The 23,141-nt window shown below is 41.0% G+C and overlaps 1 protein-coding gene across 5 annotated transcripts; it reads right to left on the reverse strand.

The window, feature by feature from the left end:
* Positions 1 to 5,540: 5,540 nt before the first annotated feature.
* srsf5a (serine and arginine rich splicing factor 5a) lies at positions 5,541 to 22,665 on the reverse strand. 5 transcript variants are annotated; one of them, XM_034195005.1, is made up of 9 exons: positions 22,518 to 22,665; positions 14,140 to 14,277; positions 13,962 to 14,032; positions 10,864 to 10,962; positions 10,558 to 10,627; positions 6,866 to 6,939; positions 6,670 to 6,774; positions 6,276 to 6,485; positions 5,541 to 6,226 (listed from the first exon to the last, which is right to left on the reverse strand). In XM_034195005.1, the coding sequence occupies exons 2-9, from the start codon at positions 14,269 to 14,271 to the stop codon at positions 6,040 to 6,042; spliced, it is 948 nt and encodes a 315-aa protein (XP_034050896.1). In that variant the 5' UTR covers positions 14,272 to 14,277; positions 22,518 to 22,665; the 3' UTR covers positions 5,541 to 6,039. The 5 variants fall into 5 exon arrangements, with proteins under 5 accessions (XP_034050896.1, XP_034050900.1, XP_034050897.1 ...); XM_034195009.1 differs by having other exon boundaries at positions 5,541 to 6,203; positions 6,264 to 6,485; XM_034195006.1 differs by having other exon boundaries at positions 14,140 to 14,274; positions 22,518 to 22,651.
* Positions 22,666 to 23,141: the final 476 nt, after the last annotated feature.

The raw sequence follows: 23,141 nt of genomic DNA on the forward strand, positions 1-23,141 counted from the left end.
AAAGAGCTTGCCCAAGGGCCTTTAGTGATTTTCCAGTCAGGCTGAGATTTGAACCACAGATCTTCTGGTCTCAAGCCCAATGCCTTAATCACTAGACCATCACCTCTCCCTTAATTCATATACAAACATTCATACTTTCTTAGTGAATTTACCTTTACTTTATGTCCTTTTTCAACTTTTGTTTCACTTAATGTTAGGGGTATTAGATATTCTACAAAAAGAAAATCAATCTTTTTCTACAAAAATCAAAAAGCACATTGTTACCTTCTTCTAGATACTCACTGAAATGACATGGATGAAAAATTTTGGACAAATAAATGGGGTGACAAAATTATCTTTAGCCATGGCACAAACAGGTCAGCAGGTGTCGCTATTCTCTTACAAAACTTCCCTGGGAACGTTTTGAGCATAAATACAGATCCTCTAGGTCACCGGATACTGTGTTCTTAAGGCAAATGATGATTTTTCTGATTCTAGGAAATATTTATGGTTATAACAAACTTGAACCAAAACAAATTAATGCTCTCTGAAATTACCAAAACAACCAAGACTGTGCCAAAGACAACTTTATTTTTGGTGGTGATTACAACATGGTGATGGATGAATGGATAGATCTCCCTCCAAATATCAAAAACACTACTATAATCCCGTATTGATTGATTTTTGTAGTGTGTTTAAGATAAAATATGTTTGGCAATTTGATAATCCTGACTCTCAAACCTACACGTGGTTCAAACCAGATGGCCCAGTCAAATCCAGAATTGATTTTTGGTTGGTTTCAAATAATATTCCTCAGTTGAACCCAGCTTCAACAATCTCTGCTGAACCTTTAAAAGATCATTCTTTTGTAATCATCCACAGGTGCTGATGCCTTCTTTGAACATATTAAAAAGTGGATTCCAAGAATTGATGAGCATTTCATAAATATTTGTGAGGCTGAGATAAAAATGGATGAAGTGGAAAAAGCCAGGATATATATAAAGTTAGACAAGTCTCCAAGTTCTGATGGCCTAACCAGCAACTTTTATAGACATTTCTGGATGCATATCAAAAATATATTTTTGGTATGTTAAAGGAAATATTTGAATATCACACTCTTCCAACTACCATGAAGCAGAGGCTGATCACTCTCATTCCTAAGCCTGGTAAAGACTAAATTAATTTATAATCTTAGACCTATAACCTTGCTCAATACTGACTACAAAATTTTAACACATATCTGTGCAAATAGACTAAAATATGGTGTCACTCAAATTATTTCTAGTACGCAATGTGGCTTTATTAAAGGACGGTCAAATCATAATAATATAAGGCTTGTGCTTGACTTGCTAGAATGCAATCACCTTATTGAAGATGGAGGCTTTATTTTATTTAGATTTTTTTTTTTTTTTTAAGCATTCCATACAGTTGAACTTAAGTTCATCTTTAGTACCAGAGAATTATTTGGTTTTGGAGAAAACTTTATTGGCATGATTAAGCTAATTTATAGGGATACCAACAGTACAGTTACTCTACCAACAGGAACTTCTACAAGATTCTCAGTTAACAGGGGTATCAAACAAGGCTGTTCCATATCTCCCTTAAGCCTGGGTCACTTTTTATCACAGCAGCAGAAAAGCTTTCAATTCTCATCAAAAACACAGATTTTGATAATTTAATGGTATTAGGCAAAAAACCTGGCTTTTCACCAGGTGGCTGATGACTAAACCATCTTCATAAAAAGTTCTGAACAAGTCCCTAAAGTCCTTAAAGCTGTTAATTTCTTTTCCAAGGCATCTGGACTAAATTTAAACCTTTTAAAATGTGAATTACTACCAATTCATAATGCTCCTTTAACAATTATTCATAATATCCCTGTTAAATCAACCATTAAATACTTAGGTATGCACACTGCTAGGGACATTAGTACCTTAAATCACCTTAACATTCGGAGTACTTCAGATAAATGTAAGTCTTATTTAAATTTGTGGTAACTGGCTAAGGTCCTTCAGAGATGAGAACAGCCAATGGTTCCACATCCCAAAGCACATCTTCATGAGATTAGGTGGCATCAACTTTCTCATTATGATATATTTAGCTGAAATTTCTGATCCAGACAACCAATGATTTATAAAGGAAAATCATGAAAATTATCAGGGGTGCACAAACGTTTGCATACAATTTATATATATGTGTGTGTTTGTTAAAGATATATATAAATTCACTAAGGCAATAATGTGCCCCTCCCTCAGACTTCTCTTTGGCATGAACAGGTCTCCCTAGGTTCTCCCAAGGGCTCTCTGGTCGTTTTGTTGTTCCATTTGCCAACAGCAGGTACAGCCAGTGCAGGTTTGGATGGAATGAGTCCAAAGCACAAGTTAGATTCCTGGTGAATGCCCGAAAGGATACGTGCATTGCCAGTTGCTCAAGGCTTTATCCACTACACCTATTAAGATTGTAATTTGTCTGCTACACCTCTTATTTTCTTCCATCACTCGTGACTCATCTTCATTGTGCACTCCCCGCCTATTCAGATTTGATGTGACTGAATCTTATGCAAACACGCCACCTATTGGTCACTACTGTAATAGAATCTTCTGTAAGATGAGAAAAGTAATATATGTTTTCTGCGCTATTTCAGTTCACCATAAAGAAATCAAAGATCAAAATTTAGGGCTAAGTTAAGGTCATGTGTCTATCGTATTGACACCTCCTCAATTCTAGTCTAACACCCCCGTCACACATAGCAAGAATGTCGAGCAACTATTCCGACACGGCAAATATTGCCATAATCTGACGCAGTCTGGAGGAAAAGAGGCGTGGTCAGCCACGGTCCAAATGCATCCGGACTGCCTCGTGCACACCTGCAGGATGCAGCCCAAACATATTTCAGACAACAGTCAGATGACAGTCTGGTGTCAGGTGACACCGTCATTGCAGCTGTCACTCACTCACCAACGCAATCAAATCTCCGCTTGTTCTCACATTCCCAGCGCTAAACTGACTTCAGTGTGTCTCATATGACGGAGTGCGCGCATGTACGTGCGTAGTACAGGTACAATTCTATCATTTGTACAAAGTTAAAATATAACATATCTTTTAATTTTAAATAATGCACTAATTCTTAAGTTTTCTAACAGACAGATGTCAAAGGGATTATAGGTAAATGAGCCTCCGCTAACACTGATTGGTTGACTCATTCATTCTATGTAAAAACCAACACGTTAATGTGAGGTGTGTGTGTGTTGGTGTTTACATATAAATGTGCTTTTGTAAAATATGCCTTATTTGTATAAAAAAAAAGTAAAGTTATCTGACAACCGTCTGATATTGGTGTCAAAATAAATAGAACACCGTCATCTACTGCTGTCCAGACGCTCATACTGCCATGAACACTACTGGCCAATAGATGACAGTGGAGACTGTGAAAACTTGCCAAACAAAATTCCAGATAATCCGTGTCTGTTATGTTTAAGATGCATGGAATTTAATAAACAGAAACTAAATTTCAGACATCATATATATATATATTACTCTGGAACAAAGATGACAGTGTTTGACATAAACAGGACTCTAAAGAGCAAAGCGGAATCAATTGCAGTGATTCCAACTGAAAATAATGAAGCAACCTGGGCTTCTTCTAGCATTTTTACATAAAACAAACAATAACGTCTATAAACCCAGAGAATATATTCACTAGTTTTAGGCACAGTATACAAAGTTTAATTCTGTTGCCTGTGTGAAGCTTGATCAGAGCATTCGTTTCAAATGCATTTGTCGTGAATGTACTGAGATTACCCATAATGCACCCGGACACAGCATGTCCACACTAAAACCATCAAAATCAGTGCATTACTTTAAAACATATATCTGATATTTTCAATTTATAAAACATGAGACGTGACATTAATTTAAATAACTTGTCCAAAATTAGACTGGTTAAATTTTAACTATAAGCTAAAACTGTATGCCTCTGGATGACAGGTGATATTGCCAGCATATCAGTATGGGGTCAAAAGAAATGAGCTTTTCTTTTCTGTGACCAGTTCTCCTTTGCCTGCAGAGGACTGAGCGGTTTCTTCTAGAACTAGCTATTCTGTTTGCAGAGAATAGAATGACACAGCTACTACAAAACATTTAACAGGTAGGTACTCAACTGATTTTGGACTTAAATGTTTTTAACTGTTAAGCTTTGTTCAGCACGCCTGCAAAAATAAGCAATCTAAAAATTATCGGACCAAAACGTATCGGAAGATAATTGATCCAATGATGGTTATCTGAAAAGCTAACCCGATAATGAAAACATTAGCTTCAATAATTAGCGGTTAGCGGATTAGTTGAACTGTGCTGGCAGTGCGCAACTTCCCACGTGCGCAACATTCAGATGCAGCCGGTGGACTCCCTCTTTTTTAAAGTCTATTTTGTTGTCATTTTACTTGATACACATTTTAACAACTGTAGTTGGATTATCGTTGTGGGACAGTGCTTCACGTGGGATTTAATTATACGAGGGGTGGATTATGTATTTGTCATCTGATCAACATCGCCAGCACACTGCGCAGCCGGGTGAAAGGGACTTGACCGGCTGTTTATGTCGTCATGTGATGGGCAAACATTTCCACATCATACCTGCTACAGACTTAGGAGGTGTACGTGTAATGATACCTGTGTTACAGTGGTGACATCCCGTTCAGCTGTGTTGCGGCATCCTGCACCAAGCCTCTGACCCGGGCACAGTGCCACATACCTGTTATTACATAACATTTCCTTTGCCCTCCCTAGCAGGGCTCCAGTGGAGGTGAACAAACGTGGCACAGCATGTCAAGAGGCTTTGCTGTGATCGATCAATCTCAGAGCTCAATCAACCACCATCAGATCGTTTCAGATGCTGTTTTGATGCCGTCAGTAAATGTAAATTGCAGTTAGATTACACATGTATCACTGTCGGATAGATGTCCCACCTCGACAGAGCCCAGAGAGTTTTAAATATGTGCATCACACCCGGGGCCACCAGCTGATTTTGACCGTGTGGACCTCCGCAGACGGCTGTGAGAACATTTTGGAACTGAAATTTGACGGTTTTTGGATGTGCACCAATTCATAAGTCCGACCCCCTTCTGCGTGATTCCAGCTATGTGACAGGGGTATAAACAATGCCCACTCCTGACATTTTCCACCAGACAAGCATTTCAAAGGCTTTGTGCCAATGAAGTTTAAAAACACATACTTTACTGCTGCATATTTATCAGCACTTGCAGTTTTACACCTGTGTTGCCCCTTCAGCTGTGTTGACACGTTTACCCTTTTTTTTTTTTTTTTTTTTTTTTTGCATTGAGCAAAAATGTTTAAAAGCCTTTTAAATCACCACTGAGTAGAATGGCATTAAGAAGTATGTACGTCAAGTATACTTGACTTTCAGTGATGAATTATTCAGATTTGGATCAATTAAACTCTGATGTATAACCAATTTAAAGTGCACCCAGTAAAATTGAAAACATACAGTTGTGGTTCTGCTGTGCACACAAGCTGAAATTTTCCCCATTTATACAGACATGCAGAAATAAATTTTTAAATCTTATTTGCTTACAATTACTGCAGAACAGAAGCAGCTTGACAAATTTAAGTTTTATTCAGCTATACCAGTTTTTAAACATTTTGTTCAGCTGAAAGACATACAACAGCTTGCTTGCATTTGGACCACCAACGAACTACAACCCAGGAATAAAAAGCAACCATATCAAGATCTTAATTACAAAAAACTAAAAATGTCAGTTTCACAGGTCAAATTTTTAAGAAACCACAATGAATTGCTTTGCATATTTAAGCAGAAACACGCAAGCAGCAGACAGCTTGTAAGCTGTCATCACTGCGCCACTGATCTTTTATCCAGGAGATAAAATGCTTCCTCAAGAAGGAAAAGCAATAATTTTAACAGGAAACCCAAGATAACGTTTCCAAGGAAGCACATCCACTGTGGGTGGCAAATTTCTCACCAATTTTAAACCAAAGAAAGCCATGTAAATGTAATTTACTGCCATTAAAAAAAGAAAAAATTAATAATCACATGGTACCATATGGGCTTATGGTGTGCATTATCAGTCTATCATGACCCACAGCTGGACAAATCTTAGTGTTTGCTATCTCCTGAGGCAGAGCGGGAACGAGAGCGGGATCGAGAAGGGGACCGTTTGTTTTCAGCAGGAACAGGTGAACGTGAGCGGGACTTGGACCGGGACTTTGATCGGGACTTGGAGTGAGACTTGGAGTGGGTCTTTGAGCGGGACTTGGAGCGAGACTTTGATCGTGACTTGGAGCGGGACTTTGATCGGGACTTGGAGCGGGACTTGGACCGGGACGGAGATCTGTTTGTGCTCTTGCCCCCACCTGACGTCTTCTTTTCTGGAGTACGACTGGCAGATCTGGAACGACTCCTGGAACGGTTGCGACTCCCAGAACGGCTCTTTGAGCGGGAATAGCTGCGGGACCGTGAGCGGCTCTTGCTCCGGCTGTTGGAAGAGAGGCCATTCTTATGAGCTATACTGTGCAACTGAACAGTTAATGTAACCAGACTACAAAGAACTGTAACAGTGCATCAGATCTGCCCTAGTGTCCTAAATTACGGATGGTTTGGCTGGATGCGTTGGGTTCATCTACTTAAAAAAAAAAACAAAAAAAAAACACACAACTCACCCTCTGCCATCCTCAAAGATCTTTAGCTTGCGGCCATTCAGCTCTGTTCCATCAAACTTTGCAATGGCATTCTTCATATCACTGCGAGAAGCAAACTCAACCACCCTGTACCAAAGCAGAAAATAATACAATTTCCTTTGTTAAGGAACACCGCGCCCAAAATAACTGAAGACAAAACTAAAACAGAGTATCTCACCCTTCATTTTTGGTGGGTCTGTGAGCATCCACAAAAGTAACTTCACCTGCTTTTCTCATCATGTCCTTCAGATCCTGTTTCGAAGCATTATTTAGGATTAGTGACAAATAAAACATGAGACAGTGAGAGCCTTTCCATATCTGGAGGGAGAGAAATTAGCAGGCAACATAAAACAATCACATAGAACTGTTGGTTTTATCTAATGCTGACTTTGGCAGTACTATATACGTTAAGCTGACTTTGAGTGGAGGGAAGGTACACAAAGACCCATGCTTCAAAGTGCATAAATGCTGCCTTCATTATTGTTTATTTATTGCCAATTAACAAAAAACAAATTAAGCACCACACTGAAACCATGTACACACTCAACACTGCAGTTAGGGATCTAATATGAGGTCTGTCCATAAAGTAACGGTCCTTTTTATTTTTTTCAAAAACTATATGGATTTGATTCATATGTTTTTACGTCAGCCAAGCTTGAACCTTCGTGCGCATGCGTGAGTTTTTCCACGCCTGTCGGTTGCAGGGACAAGTTGGGACATGCCTATCTCGACTTTCAGTGCTTACCAGTCAAGTGAGTATAAGAGAAATTGTGGAGAGCTGGACATGTCCCAACTTTTCATCTGCCACTCTGAAACGGAGGTGTTCCTTTGTCTCGCTCCATCAGCGGCTCCGTCGTGACACGCAAAGCCTCCGCGCGGCTTTCCATGACAAAATCTCTTGTTAAAAGTAAAATCTGCCGGAAAATGGCTGATGTCCAGCTCTTGTGATAACCAGAGAAATTGCACACAACGGTCCCGGCTCCACACAGCGATCCGTTTAGAAATGATCTGGTGGTTTCTGCCTCATCGTCGCAGCTCGGAGCGCGGCGCGCCGAGCGCCATTGTGGGCCGTCATTAAAGCTGTAGTAACACTCATTCTCTGTGAAGCCGGTAAAATTTTCACCGAAAGCCAGATAAATTTTTCGAATGGTTTCCAGCTGCCTGTCTCTAACAGTTTCTGAAAAAATTCTGATAGAAAAAAAGCCCAAATCATTCCGCCATTTCCTGACAATGGAAATCCGATGAGGGGGCTGGACCACTCCTCCCACAAGGCGTACTCACAAGCGAATGACGCAACCGACAGGCGTGGAAAAACTCACGCATGCGCACGAAGGTTCAAGCTTGGCTCACGTTAAAACACATGAATCAAATCCATATAGTTTTTGAAAAAAATAAAAAGGACCGTTACTTTATGGACAGACCTCGTATATTCATGGTGAAAAATGCTGTTTTCTACATAATACTGTTAACTGGAATTTGTGAGAAAAAAACCCCTATGTATTTATGGTACATGGTGGATGACTGTAGTACTAAGTGGACAAAAACTTGAACTGAGTTTGTTTTTGATTAAATAAATAGGTCTGGGCGATAAAACGATTGCAATCTTCATCATAAAAGCACTTAATATTAATAAGAAAATTGAGTTGCACTGAACTACATTAAATGACACAGCCAGAAAAGCACAGTACGACTATGCACGCTTGGCTACATGGACAAACCCCACCTCCCGGCTAACACATACCTACAAACACTTCACAAGTCTATTCTTCGGTTGCATCATTGATGGAACAACCAAAGTTGTCATATTCTTAAATAATAAGTGACTTTAGATATTTTTAACTCATTAGGAAAATAAACAGTAACGGGTTATGTGTTGCGGTTACTTTTGGCTTCTTGTGTTTTGTTTTTGTTGTTTTATTTTAGGCTCACGGTCACTACATAGACCACCACATTCTGCAAATGGAGAAAGTGACCATCTTCACGACCAACACAGCACCTCTGTGTTTAACGAAGAACATCATCATCCTATACAGGCCCTGAGGCTCATTGGTGCTGGTGCTTGTCCTCGGACACTGTAGCGTGAAGTGGGCAAGAGTGAAAATCGCTACCTGGATGGGACACCAGTCCATTACAGACTAGTTTCTCAGTCAAGGCTGGTAAGCATTTACAGCTGGGTGGACTGAGATACTACAGATGAAGTGTCTTGTCCAAGGACAGACAACTAGCATGACTGGGAATCAAACCCAGGTCTACAAATTGGTAGCCCAACTGCTATTCCATTAACTCACCTACTCTGTGTTTAAAGGGAGAGAAGAGAGGGGGGAAAACAAAATAAAGGAACAGATCCAGAAGATTTGACTTTTTGCAGTATGAGTTTTTGCACTATGCAAGCCTATTCCTGCAGCACTATAACCGAAGAACAATTTATTTTGTAATTTTGTACTGCAAGTATTACATTGTATATTCTGGTAAAGACACATTTACATTGGGGTGGGGGGGATTTTCCCCCACTGAATGTGTGAGACTAATATATACAGTTACTGCACGCAATTCAAAATTATACCACGATAAATTTTAGGCCATACTACCCAGCCCTACCTGACACTGAAGAAATGGTAGATTTAATAAAAATGAATAAAAAAGGGGAGCTCATCAGTAAGGCAGGGTCCTCCATCCCCAACTTAAAATTAGTTGTCAGAACAATGTTGTACATAAATGCGCAAACATTCCCATAGCTACTTCCACTCTTTGAAGTATATAACACGTCGCTAGTCACAACCTACAAGTATTTAAAATTGCACTTTTTTGGGGCCTTGTCTTTATTAAAAACAGGTCAGTAACATTATCGATGGAGTGAACATTTTGCCGTGATAATTTTTTAGCTATATCGCCCAGCCCTACTCTATAACTGGTTTCTAGTGACTGTGGTTTCAAGATACACATTTTATATTAATAAAATTGCCTTCTTCCCCTAGAGAATATAACTACACCCCTGTTATCACCCAACCTTCTATAAACCCAATCACATGAGTTTTAGACTACTTACCATTCCATACCCAGGAAGATTTTAGCATAGAGCCACTTCTCCAAATACCAAATGGGAACCAATGCAGTGTTAAGCCCTTGAGAAACGACCTCAGCCTTGACTCAGCATCCGGCCTCCACAAGTGAGGAACCACCAGAGAGCAAGTAGGTGGAGGGGTGTGCGCCAAACTCAACACCCCGCCCAGCTCCACCAGCAACAGAAAAAGACCAAATAGGAGAGTGTAGGGACCGTGGATTTGTGTGGGGTTACAGCAGTCGGGGATGCCAGCCCACAGAACCTCCAGACTGTGGCTACGGCCCTCCTAAGGCTACCGTATCCTGCGCTAGACCACTTTCACCCGCTAGGGGGCCCAGCCAAGACTTTAGACCGGCGGCAACTGCGTGTGAGAGGCACCAAATGGACACCATTCAGAAAAAACAACCAGGAGAGGCCGCTAAACACTTCTGATACCTGCATGAAGGGTGTGCATTTAACTCTGATATAACATATCATATCAGAGCAGCTGTTACAAACAACAATAGCTTTTTTTTTTTTTTTTAAAGGGGACTTTCTTAGGATGCACATTAGTGGTATTGTGCTTCTTCTGAAGGAGAGAAAAACAATAGATGACATAAACAAAAAAAGGGAGGGGCTTACACTGTCAATAGCCAATTAACTAATGTCTAGATATTTTTATTAATACAGATGTAGACAAACTGACCCAGAACAATTAACAATTGCTTCATTTCTAAAATACATGCAGTTAAAAACTATTCAATTTAAAACGACATTTAAAAAGGTAAAGCATATAGAAGCTTTTATGGGGGGGGGGGTTAATAGCTTACCTGCCAGCTAATGCGTGAAGAGAGGTTCTCTACAATGAGTCTATGGTCAGTCCGCACAGGAGGGCCATACCTAAACAGAGGAGAGGCACATCCAAGATTAAAATCAACAAATAAAAGGCCATACATATTTAATGTATAAAAAAATGTGTGTGTGTGTACAAATTCATTTGTGGGCCAAGAGTAGAAACATGCCCCAAAGGTTGAGCAGTCTTGAGATTAACAGCATTCCTCAACCTTACTGAGCAAACTGTAAACACACACCAGTAATTCTAATATTCTCTATGTTCACATTTTATGGTTACGTACCTGGACCCACTGCTGCGAGGAGAACGATAGCTGTTAAAACGTCCCATTCCAGGACCAGAATTTCTCCCTTTTCTGGATCTAGCATGCTCAATGGTGACTCTGAAAAGTAAGGGGGGAAAAAGGGTCAACGAACTGCGGGGGGAATCTGCAAATAATCACAAAAAAAGCATGCTCAAAGGTGAACAACATTCTATGTGAAAGAATGAAATTGTTTTTGCAACATTTAAATGTAATACCAAAAAAATTTACATATATCAGTGTTGCTACATTTCTTTTATTTGATTTTAAAAGACAGTGCTCCTTCATTTTCGTGTTTAACACTTTTGTTTTCACATAAACAAAAGGATGGTGCTAACACTTGAACACTACAGATTATTTTGTTGCTAGTTTGTTTTATGACATATCCATATATTTTTCTGAGTACTGTTCCTCTTGAATTCTTATCTTGTAAGTGAAATGTTCCTTAACATTTACTATTTTCAGCCCTTCTTCTCGTGTTAGTGGGTTTGGCTTGTACCATCTCCGAGATCAGTTTTTTTTTTTAACTTGCTGTTAAAATTTTAAAACAAATAAATGTCTTCTCTTGACAATATTTCCTGTCACATTATCAAAATACAGCATTACACATGACCTAGGTATATCATAGCCCAATATCTTGACGATTACAGAAAGAACAATCTCAAAAAACGGCTTGCACTTGTTGTTGCCCCAACAGATCTGAGGTGGACCTGCATGTTGATTTTTGGCATGTTTTATACCTGATGCAAGTCCACGTGGGGTTTGAACTGGGAACCTTCTGCACTGAAGCCAACCGTACTAACCACTTGGCCACCAATTAATTTCCTTTATTTTTTATTGTACATACATACAAAGAAATCTGTCCTCCGCATTTAAATGATAAATGGAATGCATTATTATAGCCCTTTTCCATCTATATCAGAAGCTGAAAGCACTTTACAGTATTGCCTCTCACACACACACACACACACACACACACACACACACACACACACACACACACACACACACACACACACACACACACCTGTCATGGAAGGTGCTCACTACACACCAGGGGCAATTTGGAGATAAAAGACCTTCCCCAAGGGTCCTTAGTGATTTTCTGGCCAGACAGGGGTTTGAAAAGAGGATCCTCTGATCTTAAGCCCACTGGTTACCCACTAGGCCATCACCTCCCCGTCCTAATTACAATTAGACACAATCCAATCACTAGGAGCAGTGGGCAGCCACAGTCTGGCACCCGGGGACCAACTCCAGATGGAGAGACGCTGCCTTCTTCAGGGGCAGTGAAAGGAGCATACTCTAAATAAGCATGATTTGATTGTGGGGAGAAACTGGAGTGCCCAGAGGAAACCCACACAGACACAAGAAGAACATGCAAACGACACACCGAAAGGGCAGGAAGCAATCCCATAACTGTGTTGTGAGGCATCAGTGCCAACCACTAAGCCATTGTGCCACTTCATAATTGCTTCATAATCCTTGACACACCATTACTTATCTAATATTCAGTGCTCTTTAATTTCATATCTGTAAATCTATGCTTCTTAGGGGGTTAATTACACAACGGCTTATTTACTCTGAGGTTAGCAAAATTTTGAGTGCACGCGTAAAAATCTTAAGCCCCTCTCACACCAGGCCTGCTTCATGTTGTGTCATGCGGCACCCTGGCGACGCCACATGGATGCCCCCTAGTGCCAAGACGATGTAGCTCAATGCCTCAACACTGCTACGACGCAAAGGACAAAGCGAATCGGATGGAATTTTTTTCTGCGTCGAGCACAAGATGCAAAAAGGAAGTAGTTTCAACACAAGTCCAGGCAATGCAACGGTACTCAATGTGACTGGATGCCACACCCACACAACAGAACGTTACCCGATGCCAATTTATGATTCCTGCTGTGTTCTATTGTTCCCGATCTATAGATCAAGTAGGATTGTTGACACAAACCGTTTATACCGTGTACACAATGCAGTAAAACTACACCGCATGTGAACAATTAAAAGAAAAAAAAAATGCTCACATTGCAGCCTGACTGCAGCTCACTGCGCTCACCTTGTCAAGTTCTCTCCAATTGTGTTACAGTCCATAAATAAGTCCTGCTCACAGACTGACTGCCAGAGACAGGACATGTCCACATACAGTATAAACTCCGGACATCTCTATGTCCACTCACGGACAGTTCACGTGCGCGTGCAAACATGCGAAAGCCAGCTGCAGTTCCTGCTCACAGGAAGAAAGATGAACTGTAATAGAACTCAGAGCGCAGACCTGCAGCTCAGCACAAGACACAGAAACTAGAAGAGAAATCAGAGCGCACACAGACTGGCTGCAGCAGCATCTGTCTGCAGCTGCTCCTCTGCGGCTCGAGTGAGTTTATCTGCATCCTCACCTCGTCTCTGCCCCCCCGCTGCACGCACCTGACGCAGACATTCCTGTGTCGTCATGACGCTGCATGAAGCAACTTGAAGCAGGCCCAGTGTGAAAGGGGCTTTAACTCCATCACTAGACAATCAAATCTAATGAAAAATAATGTTTGTCTTTCTATGAGATACAATGCAAAACTATACATACCTGATATTTATATAGTTGTTCATTTTGGTAGAAGGAAAATTTCCAGGACAATATAGAATATAGATTACTTCCTGGATATCTGGTCATTTTAATAAATTTACAGGTTGTTTTTAGGAAGCCTGGGGCCCTGGAGTATTTGACAACTAAATGCAATTATTGTTAATACACATACTTTGTACAAATCAGTAAATGGACACACAAAACATTTACAAGTCCATGAAAATGTGTTTGATTTAATTTACATCAATCGTATAAATTATTTTGCTCTGTGATTATTTAAACTCCTATTTCTGGGAATCTAAAAGTCAGGGTACACACCAATCTAGGGAAATCACCAATTACCTGTATAGTAGTTTCACTTGCCAAGTCAATAACAGTTTAACTATAACCTTTGAGTGACACCAGGATAATACCAATTCACCTAGATTTGAGGTTTCCCATAACAACAATGAAAAATAATCAGTTTCACAATATGAAAAAACAGTTGAAAATAGATCATTACCTTTCATTGCACAATTCTTTGCCATTCAATTCATAAACAGCATCATCAGCATCTCTGTAATCATCAAATTCCTGATTTTTTTTGGGGGGGGGAGAGAAGAAGAAGTAATTAAATATTGGTGGGATGCAGGCGCAGATAAAAGGTCAGAATTTGCACAGAGTGGTATAATCCTACTAACCACAAAGCCAAATCCATTCTTCAAATTGATTTCCCGGATTCGTCCATATCCCCTGAAAAACTTCTCCACATCTCTTTCTCTGGCATGAGGGCTCAAGCGGCCAATGAAGACACGAGACCCAGACCCACTCATTGCCTACTGAAAAAGAGATGACAGTCAAACAATGACTTCAAAAACAACTACCAATTATTTTAGCCATTGCATCTTCTGGAGTATAAATTGTGGTTTTATTACTAGTTTGGGCGGTCCTGCATCTTGTACTCTGGTGTGAATAAAACAAAAAAAAAAACAAAAAAAAACCATGGTGTTCAATAGTAAAAACCATTTATGTAGAGCTTTCAAGGGAATCAAATCACTAACAAAACCTCCATTATTATCGCTTACTGAGGCGTTTTTGGGCCGGTAGCATAGATTTACATTGACGCTACCTGTCGGTACCTGCCCGCATTAACAGGCAGGTATCGCAATACCCGCCCACTGTGCATAAAGTGATGACGTCATATCATGCGCAACCCAAGAACTGTCTGCAGATGATAACATGAAAAGGCGAGAAGTGTGTGTTGGTCCCAATATGGATATTCCGGATAATTTTTATCATGGATAGTCCGACAATGAACAGCAGCCAAAGCAGCCAGCTTGATGAGGACACCCTGGCAAATTTGGAGAGCAGCGCAGTACCAGCCAACATGACAAAAGTAAAAGTGAGCCAACTTTTTATGTATGCATTTCCTGGGTGTCGTGCGTTTTGAAATGACATTAAATATTGATAATGTGATTCCACGTGTTGTGTATCTCAGTAAGTGATAATAATGCAAATAACATGCAGTTGTCGTGCGGTATGCATTTTCAGAGTCCCTCCGTCCATGCCCAGTCGCCCAAAATGACCGATATTCACCCGAGTTAGACGAGGACGAACATCGGTCATTTTGGGCGGTCAAATATGGCTTTATATATATATACATATATGATGCAGTTAATGCATTAACTGTATCATAGTGAGCCTTAGAACTTTTCAGCCTACCCTCGTATATACACTCAACAAAAATATAAACGCAACACTTTTGGTTTTGCTCCCATTTTGTATGAGATGAACTCAAAAGATCTAAAACTTTTTCCACATACACAATATCACCATTTCCCTCAAATATTGTTCACAAACCAGTCTAAATCTGTGATAGTGAGCACTTCTTTGCTGAGATAATCCATCCCACCTCACAGGTGTGCCATACCAAGATGCTGATTAGACACCATGATTAGTGCACAGGTGTGCCTTAGACTGCCCACAATAAAAGGCCACTCTGAAAGGTGCAGTTTTATCAGACAGCACAATGCCACAGATGTCGCAACATTTGAGGGAGCGTGCAATTGGCATGCTGACAGCAGGAATGTCAACCAGAGCTGTTGCTCGTGTATTGAATGTTCATTTCTCTACCATAAGCCGTCTCCAAAGGCGTTTCAGAGAATTTGGCAGTGTTGATAACCATTTGTAAAATCCAGGCGGCTTTTGGTGGCTTTCAGTTGAGTGAGTATCTGAGAAATTGTTTAACAGCAGGGCATGTTCCAACTTGTCCTTAAGGCTTCCAACGGAGGTGTTTTTCCTGTGGCGGGCGCATCGCCGACGCGCCAATCCGTCCGCACATCTTTCATTAAAAAAAATATCTCCTTTAACAGTGGAATGTCCGGATAAACTGCTGATTCCGACCTCTTCTGAAAGTTCTCTGTTCTCTCACGACGTCCTGGGTCAACAGAGGCTTAAATCTGGAGGTTTTCAGCTTGAAACAGGATGACGACGTCGCCTCGGAACGCTGCGCGACGTCCCGCTCTGTGGGAAGTCCTTACAGCGATAGAAACAATCCAAATCTCTCATCAGCCGTTAAAACTTTCACCGAAAACCAGCTGAATTTCTCGAATGGTCTCCACTCGGATGTGCCTCACAGTTTTTGAAAAAAATTTGATCAAGCTTAGCGCCAGTCTCTCAGCAACTTCTCAGACAAAGGAATTCCGACGAGGGGGCTGGACCACTCCTTCCACAAGGCGTGCTCACAGGCGAATGACGTCACCGACAGGCATGAAAAAACTCTTGCATGCCCACGAGGGTTCAAGCTTGGCTGATGTAATCACGTGATTCAAATCCATATGGTTTTTTTAAAAAATAATAAGGTCGGATACTTTTCTCACAGACCTCGTATATATATACGAGGTCTCTTAGATAATAAACCGACCCTTTTATTTTTATTTTTTAACTATATGGATTTGAATGACATGCGATTACACCAATCATGCTTGAACCCTCGTGCGCATGCGTGAGTTTTTCACGCGTGTCGGTGACGTCATTTCCCTGTGGGCAGGCCTTGAGTGAGATGTGGTCCTGCCCTCTCGGCTGAATTCCTTTGTTTCACACGCTGCTCGAGACGGCGCGCGTTGCTTTATCAAAATTTTTTTGGGACCTGTGAGGAATATCCGAGTGGACACTATTCGAGAAATTAAGCTGTTTTTCTGTGAAAAGTTTAACGGCTGATGAGAGATTATGGGGTGTTTCTGTCGGTGTAAGGACTTCCCACGGAGCGGGACGTCCTGCAGCGCTTCCAGGCGCTGTCGTCGGCCTGTTTCGAGCTTAAAACATCCTAATTTAAGGCTTAATTCACCCAGGACATCGTGAGAGAACAGAGAAGATTCAGAAGAGGCCGGCATGAGGAATTTATGCGGACATTCCACTGTTTAAGGACATTTTTTTAATGAAAGACGTGCGCGCAAATTCGCTGAGTCGTTTCCGTGACGACTCGGCAAATCTGTGTGCACCGCGACAGGAAAAACACCTCCGTGTTGAAAACCATTTGTAGAATTCAGGCGGCTTTTAATGGCTTTCAACAAGTGAGTAACTGAGAAATTGTTTAACAGCTTGGGCATGTTCCAACTTGCCCCTTAAGATTTCCAACAGAGGTGTTTTTCCTGCCGCGACCCCCCGCAGTCGGGTCCAGCCCGACATCGCGACTCTGCCCGCACGTTCTTTCATTACAAAATGACCGTTAACAATGGAATGTCCGAATAAACTCCTCATGCCGACTTCTTCTGAAAGTTCTCTGTTCTCTGACGACTTACTGGGTCAACAGAGCCTGAAATGTGGAAGTTTTCAACTTGAAACGGCGAGACGCTGCCGCCTCGAAGCGCAGATCGCCGTCAGGCGCCGTGGACCGTCCTTAAAGCGACACTACCAGACCAAAATCTCTCATCAGCCGTTAAACTTTTTACCGAAAACCAGCTGAATTTATTGAATGGTGTCCACTCAGTTGTGCCTTACAGTTTTGAAAAAATTTTTTAGCAAACAAAGCAACAGTCTCTGAGCCATTCCTAAACAATGAAAAAAATCGACGAGCGGGTGGACAACTCCTCACTCAAAGACTGCCCACAGGCGAATGACGTAACCGACAGGCGTGAAAAAACTCTTGCATGCCCACGAGGGTTCAAGCATGTCTGATGTAATCACACGTGATTCAAAATCCATATGGTTTTTGAAAAAATAATAAGGTCGGATACTTTTCTAATAGACCTCATATATATATATATATATATATATATTTCACCACTGCAAAAGACCTGTTTCCATTCCCAGGCATCTTTACCCATGATTCCTTGTGTGCCGCTATACTGTCTGGCAGAAAATGTAAACAAAGAGGAGAGATGGGTATCGAGAACCAGTTCTTTTGGAGAATCGTTAAGAAATTATTCGATTCACCGAAATCAATAGCCTTTTTGCTTAACGATTCCTCTATCGTTCCTTCAGAGCAGTCATTGTTTTTTAGGGTGTTTTATTGGAAAATGATCATTTCTCTACATTTATTGCTGACCATGCAGTGGATCTGCAATCAACCGCTTCTGCAGCGTGACTCTGCTTGAAGCTTAAACCAACGAAGCAGTGCGCCAAGCCGCTGCTTCACTGGTTCTCTGCTTCTCTTTCAGAAGCAGCAAGTCCTTCATGGGTTAAATGACCAACAGAGGTCTGCTCACAAGCAAACTCAGCTTGCCAAAATGTGCAATCAGTCACAACATGGGCTGTCACTACATATCCTTGGATGCTTTTTGGGAAACCAAGGAGTCCAATCTGCCTTATTCTCACAGACTGCTTTAGCCAATGTTGTTTTGGTGTTGGGAAATCTGTAGAATGCCCCCCCACCCCACCCTCCAAGAAGACTATGCCTAATAGTCTCTTAATCATCATCCACCAATTACACTTCTAAAAGAAGAGAAAAGCAAAAAAAAAAAAAATGTCTGTGCACCAAAACTACTACATGTGCAGGGCATTGTGGGATGTCAGGAAACACAAGGTTAGAACAATGATCACTAACCACGTTTCTACAGATCACTGATTAAGCAATTTTTTCCACCTTACCTTCTCTACTCTCAGCTAATTCTCAAGGTCAGGCATTACCCTAGCACCCTCTGGTGGCCGTTTTGGTGAAAAAGTCACTGGACTCTACAAATACATTTAATTTGGCCCCTTTTCAAAGGGGTCAGACTTGTCAATAAAGTCAATGTAATCTACAATGGTTCATTCAGGTCACTTGGTGTGTAAATCTCTTCATTCCAGGCAATGATAGCTATCACCTGGCTGTTATAAGCAAACTAGAGACAAAACCAAACCAGCTGATTTCAATAGAAGAGCATACAGCCCGAGCATGTTTTCACCGAGCGGCCAGTCGAATTACAAATTCTCGCCTTCGGATTCACCGAAAGTAACGTGTATCAACCTTGCCAATTAAATCAGCCAGGTGTGGAGCCAATGACAGCTGGAAGACAACAAATTAAACTAATGAGGTGTGGACAAGAGATCATCAGTACTAGGGATGGGTATTGATAAGATTTTATCGATATTGATACCATTATCGATTCCCTTATCGATACCTCCTGTGAATTTTCTGGGTACTACAAGTAGGCTTTACAAGTTTTCTATGTCAACAACATTTTATTGAGTCTTAAAGTAAATAAAAATGAAATTGGTCACTGGATCCTTGATCTCTGGACATAAATAAACCCTACATGGTGGATCCTTGATCTCTGGACATAAATAGAATATAAACAAAATCTGTAGTTTTTGTCAAAAGCATTTCCTTTCAGACATTAATGGCATGATTGTCTCTCCATACATCTGAGCTGAACTCAGCCGGCTGCTGGAGTCTGCAGGTCTGCAGCCACACAGTCTTAGGTTGCTGCACATCAACACAGGACGTCTAATTTTGGGAGGGAAAAAAAAAACAAACCATTTTGATCAATTGGAGTTTATTGTTTGTACTGCAAAGTGTGGAAAGAGGTGTCATTTGATTTAAACGGCGATTCACACTGAAGTTATAAATTCAGAGCGGACTCGACTCAGCAGAGAGCGGTGCAGTGTTTGGAGCAACAGAACGAAGGACGAGTCTGGTTACTTTCTCACAACAAAACAGAAGTCCCAGTTAGTCACTTTAATCCACACAAAAGTCACTCAAGATTGACATATTTTAATGGCTTTGAGAGGGGTTAAGAAGCGGAGTTGCCGCTTCTGAAGAGGAGCGAAGCAATGAACCAAGGAAGCAGCAGATCGAAGCACTGCTTCATTGGTTCAAGGTTCAAAGCAATGCCGCGATGCAGAAATGGTTGATTACAGACTCGCTGCAGGGTCTGTAATCAGTGTAGAGAAATGATCATTTTCCCGACAAAAACACCCTCAAAACAACGGCCGCTCTGAAGGACCGATAAGGGAATCATTAAGCAAAAAGGCTATCAACGTTGGTGGATCGAATTCATTTCTTAACGACACCCGAAAATAAACGGTTCCTGATACCCATCCTTAATCAGTACTAGAACTGCTGACTACTGGACTGGAGTTTATGCAGTGATAAACAATACAAATATGGTCAACATCTGACTTACACTGCAGCATGTCTAAAGTTATACATTCCAATCTAATTCCATTTTTTCCACGAATCTGACTTGTTAATCGTGTGATATTTCAGACCATAAAATATCACAAAAAAAATTGGAAAAAATTAAAACCGTTTCACATTTAATGTATTAGTTCGCGCACTGACCGTGTCAAAGAGGCTAATAATGAGTTAATGAGTTATATTGACATCTGTGGACTGCGCACGCACACTGCTCAGCGCGACACTCTCGTTGTGAGCTCGTGGTGCAGGTGAGAGTAGGCCGCACGCCTAGTACGCAGATGTAAATAATTGCGCTGTCCACCTGAGAGCGACAGAAAGTAATGCAAGCAATGACAATGCCGAACTAAGTGGATTTATGGATTAACTGGATCGATTGATGGATTTACTCAATAACGGCTGACAAGATGGACAATCCGTGGGTCTGCTCTAGACATGGGCCGACAAAACTGTTCACGGTATACTGCGTATGAAAATGCCACGGCACCAAAACCACAAAAATTTCCCGTTATACTGTCCCTACTGTATGAGTGGGTTATGAGAATTCTTGACAGGCAGAGCGGAAGCGGCCGCTGCACTCTTCCCCCTGGCGTGCACCTCTGTTTCTTTTACAAACAGGCAGCTAACGTTAGCTAGCTCTGCATCATGGCTGAAGGAGGCGAAGCCGCACTGAACTTTTAAATAATTACCCAGGAAAACAGAAAGAGACATACTAAATTTGACAATCTGTGTGATGGCGCAGCGACAATGTGCCATCGCTTAGGAAGAGCCCTGGAATGTTGATGTTATTTAAAAACGCAAAAATACTTTTTATCCGATTACGATTAATAGCCAGAATAATCAATAGAATACTCGATTACTAAAATAATCGAAAGCTGCAGCCCTATTAGAATGGTAATAACCCTGTTGTGTCTGATGATTTGCAGACGCTAATGTGTCGTGGGTAAAAGTCAATTTGCAACCATAAAATCCAGCATTAACGTCCACAAATCAGACACAACAGGGTTATTGCCTAGAGATAGACCGATATATCGGTCGGCTGATAAGCCGTCTGGGTGCTCTGTAGAGATAGACAATAACAGCTGGGCCATCAATCGGCCAGGGGTGATTATCGGCCAAGGCCGATACATCGGTCTACCTCTATTATCCCGAGTACAGCATGCTGTAACAAGCCATTTATGAGTCTTTTTTTTAAGTAACATTAAACAGCTCTTGGGCCGCTGTGTTTGCCTTTGGGCTACACCTGTTTGTTCACAGTCAACAAGCGGTTCGAGTACAAGTCTGCATTGGGATTTGAAGTTCCTGATGCACCTCAGTTTTACTTGTAAAAATAGAAGTCCCTGGTCTTCCAAAGAGGCCTCACATCCAAGTACTAACAAGACCTACGCTGCTTAGCTTCTGAGATCTGACAGATTCAGGTGTCACGTATTGAGACGACCCCGTGCCAGATTGGTATATTTGCTATCTGCGCATGCGCAAAAAACTGAACGTTTGTTCTGTACTGAGTTTACCTTTTCTGTGTGGGGAAATGACCAAGCAATAATCTGCCTGTAGACCTGATTTTGATCGCACACAGAAAGGGTAAACTCAATGTCGAACAAATTTAACCATTTTTCGCGGAGATAAGATCACATTCAGTCACATCGCCAGATTTTGTTCCGCACAAAGAAAGGATAAACTCGGTACAGAACAAACTCGCCATTTTTCGCGCCTGTGCATATAGCGAATATACAAATCTTTTTTTTTTCATTCAAAACTTTATTCAACAAATACAATAAACAGACGAACAAAACACAAGGCCAAGGGGATATACAAGAAAAATAAAAAAGTTCCTTATGGAGAAGGTGTCAGCATTTTGTGTTCAAATTGTTCGTTTTCGCTTCAAACTTTCTTTACATTTGTAACTTTTTTTTGGATTGAGAAGTTGGCGCAACACAGTGCTTTTTTTAAGATTAAAGATAAACAATTACACAAAGTACAAAGGTATGCCGGGGTCAACGAATAAAGAAAAACATAAAATAAATAAATAAAAAAGATAACCTGTCAGCACTTAAAATAATTTAGAGTATCAAGAGTCTTCACAGCATTGTGGTAATGCCAGTACGTGACACACAGGCTTACAGAACAGACTGGCTGCTACAGCTGGGCCGCTCAGTACAAAAATCGAGTCGCTGAACGCAGAGTCCACAAATCAACACATAATTACATTAATTATATAGCATGCACTAATATAACGAGCTTCAGACATGTGAAATGCGACTACAGTTTCGTATTTGTTTACTAAAAGCTGCCTTTTAATGCCAGTTCACCGCGCGGTCTAGCTGCTAGCAGCTAACCTTACACTAACTGTGACTAGCTGTTAGCTAGCTAACAATTTAAACCCCGCCAAACAAAAGACCACCAACGCACACCACAGTTACCTTCTAAACGTAATACCATTACTCCACACACAACACAACTCACCTAATAATTTATCCAGATGTTGTATTATTACTCTTTTCGCGCTTCGAAGCAACGTGTCGACCACCCAGCGCTGCGTCAAAATGGCGAACAAGTTCAAAGACCAGTGAAACAGGAAACGCCAAACGCGAGCTGCCTGTTGCCAGTTTTTGGCTAAACTTACACTTTTAGTGTAAATATTTAGCTGCATTAAAATACTATGACTTTGTACTGTCGATACCAGAACTCATTCGTCTACTTTAAAATACTATTTTGATTGACTGCATTGAACATGAGCAATAACATGTCAGGTTGCGGTTAAATGTGGAAAGAAATTGATTCTCAAATTTCATAAAGGGGGAAGTAAGACCGAATATGGCAACCCAGTCTCCATTTTACATGGGAGGCAAGAATTTCCACTCAGTGGCCAGAAAAATAGGCACAGCCGTCTACATGCTGTAGGTTGGAAGCAAATAGCTTCATGAAAGTTCTTTGTAATTAATTTTGACATTATCCCAGAGACATAAATCATCTCTCCAATCATTTTGAGGATGAAGTCCGTGCAGCGTGGAACTAATATTTATTAATGATGTGTACACGTTTGTTAAATATAATTTCCAGTAACGTCTCCAGCTACTTATCTTCAGG

The sequence above is a fragment of the Thalassophryne amazonica genome, chromosome 19, assembly GCF_902500255.1.
Source record: "Thalassophryne amazonica chromosome 19, fThaAma1.1, whole genome shotgun sequence".
Classification (NCBI taxonomy): Eukaryota; Metazoa; Chordata; class Actinopteri; order Batrachoidiformes; family Batrachoididae; genus Thalassophryne; species Thalassophryne amazonica.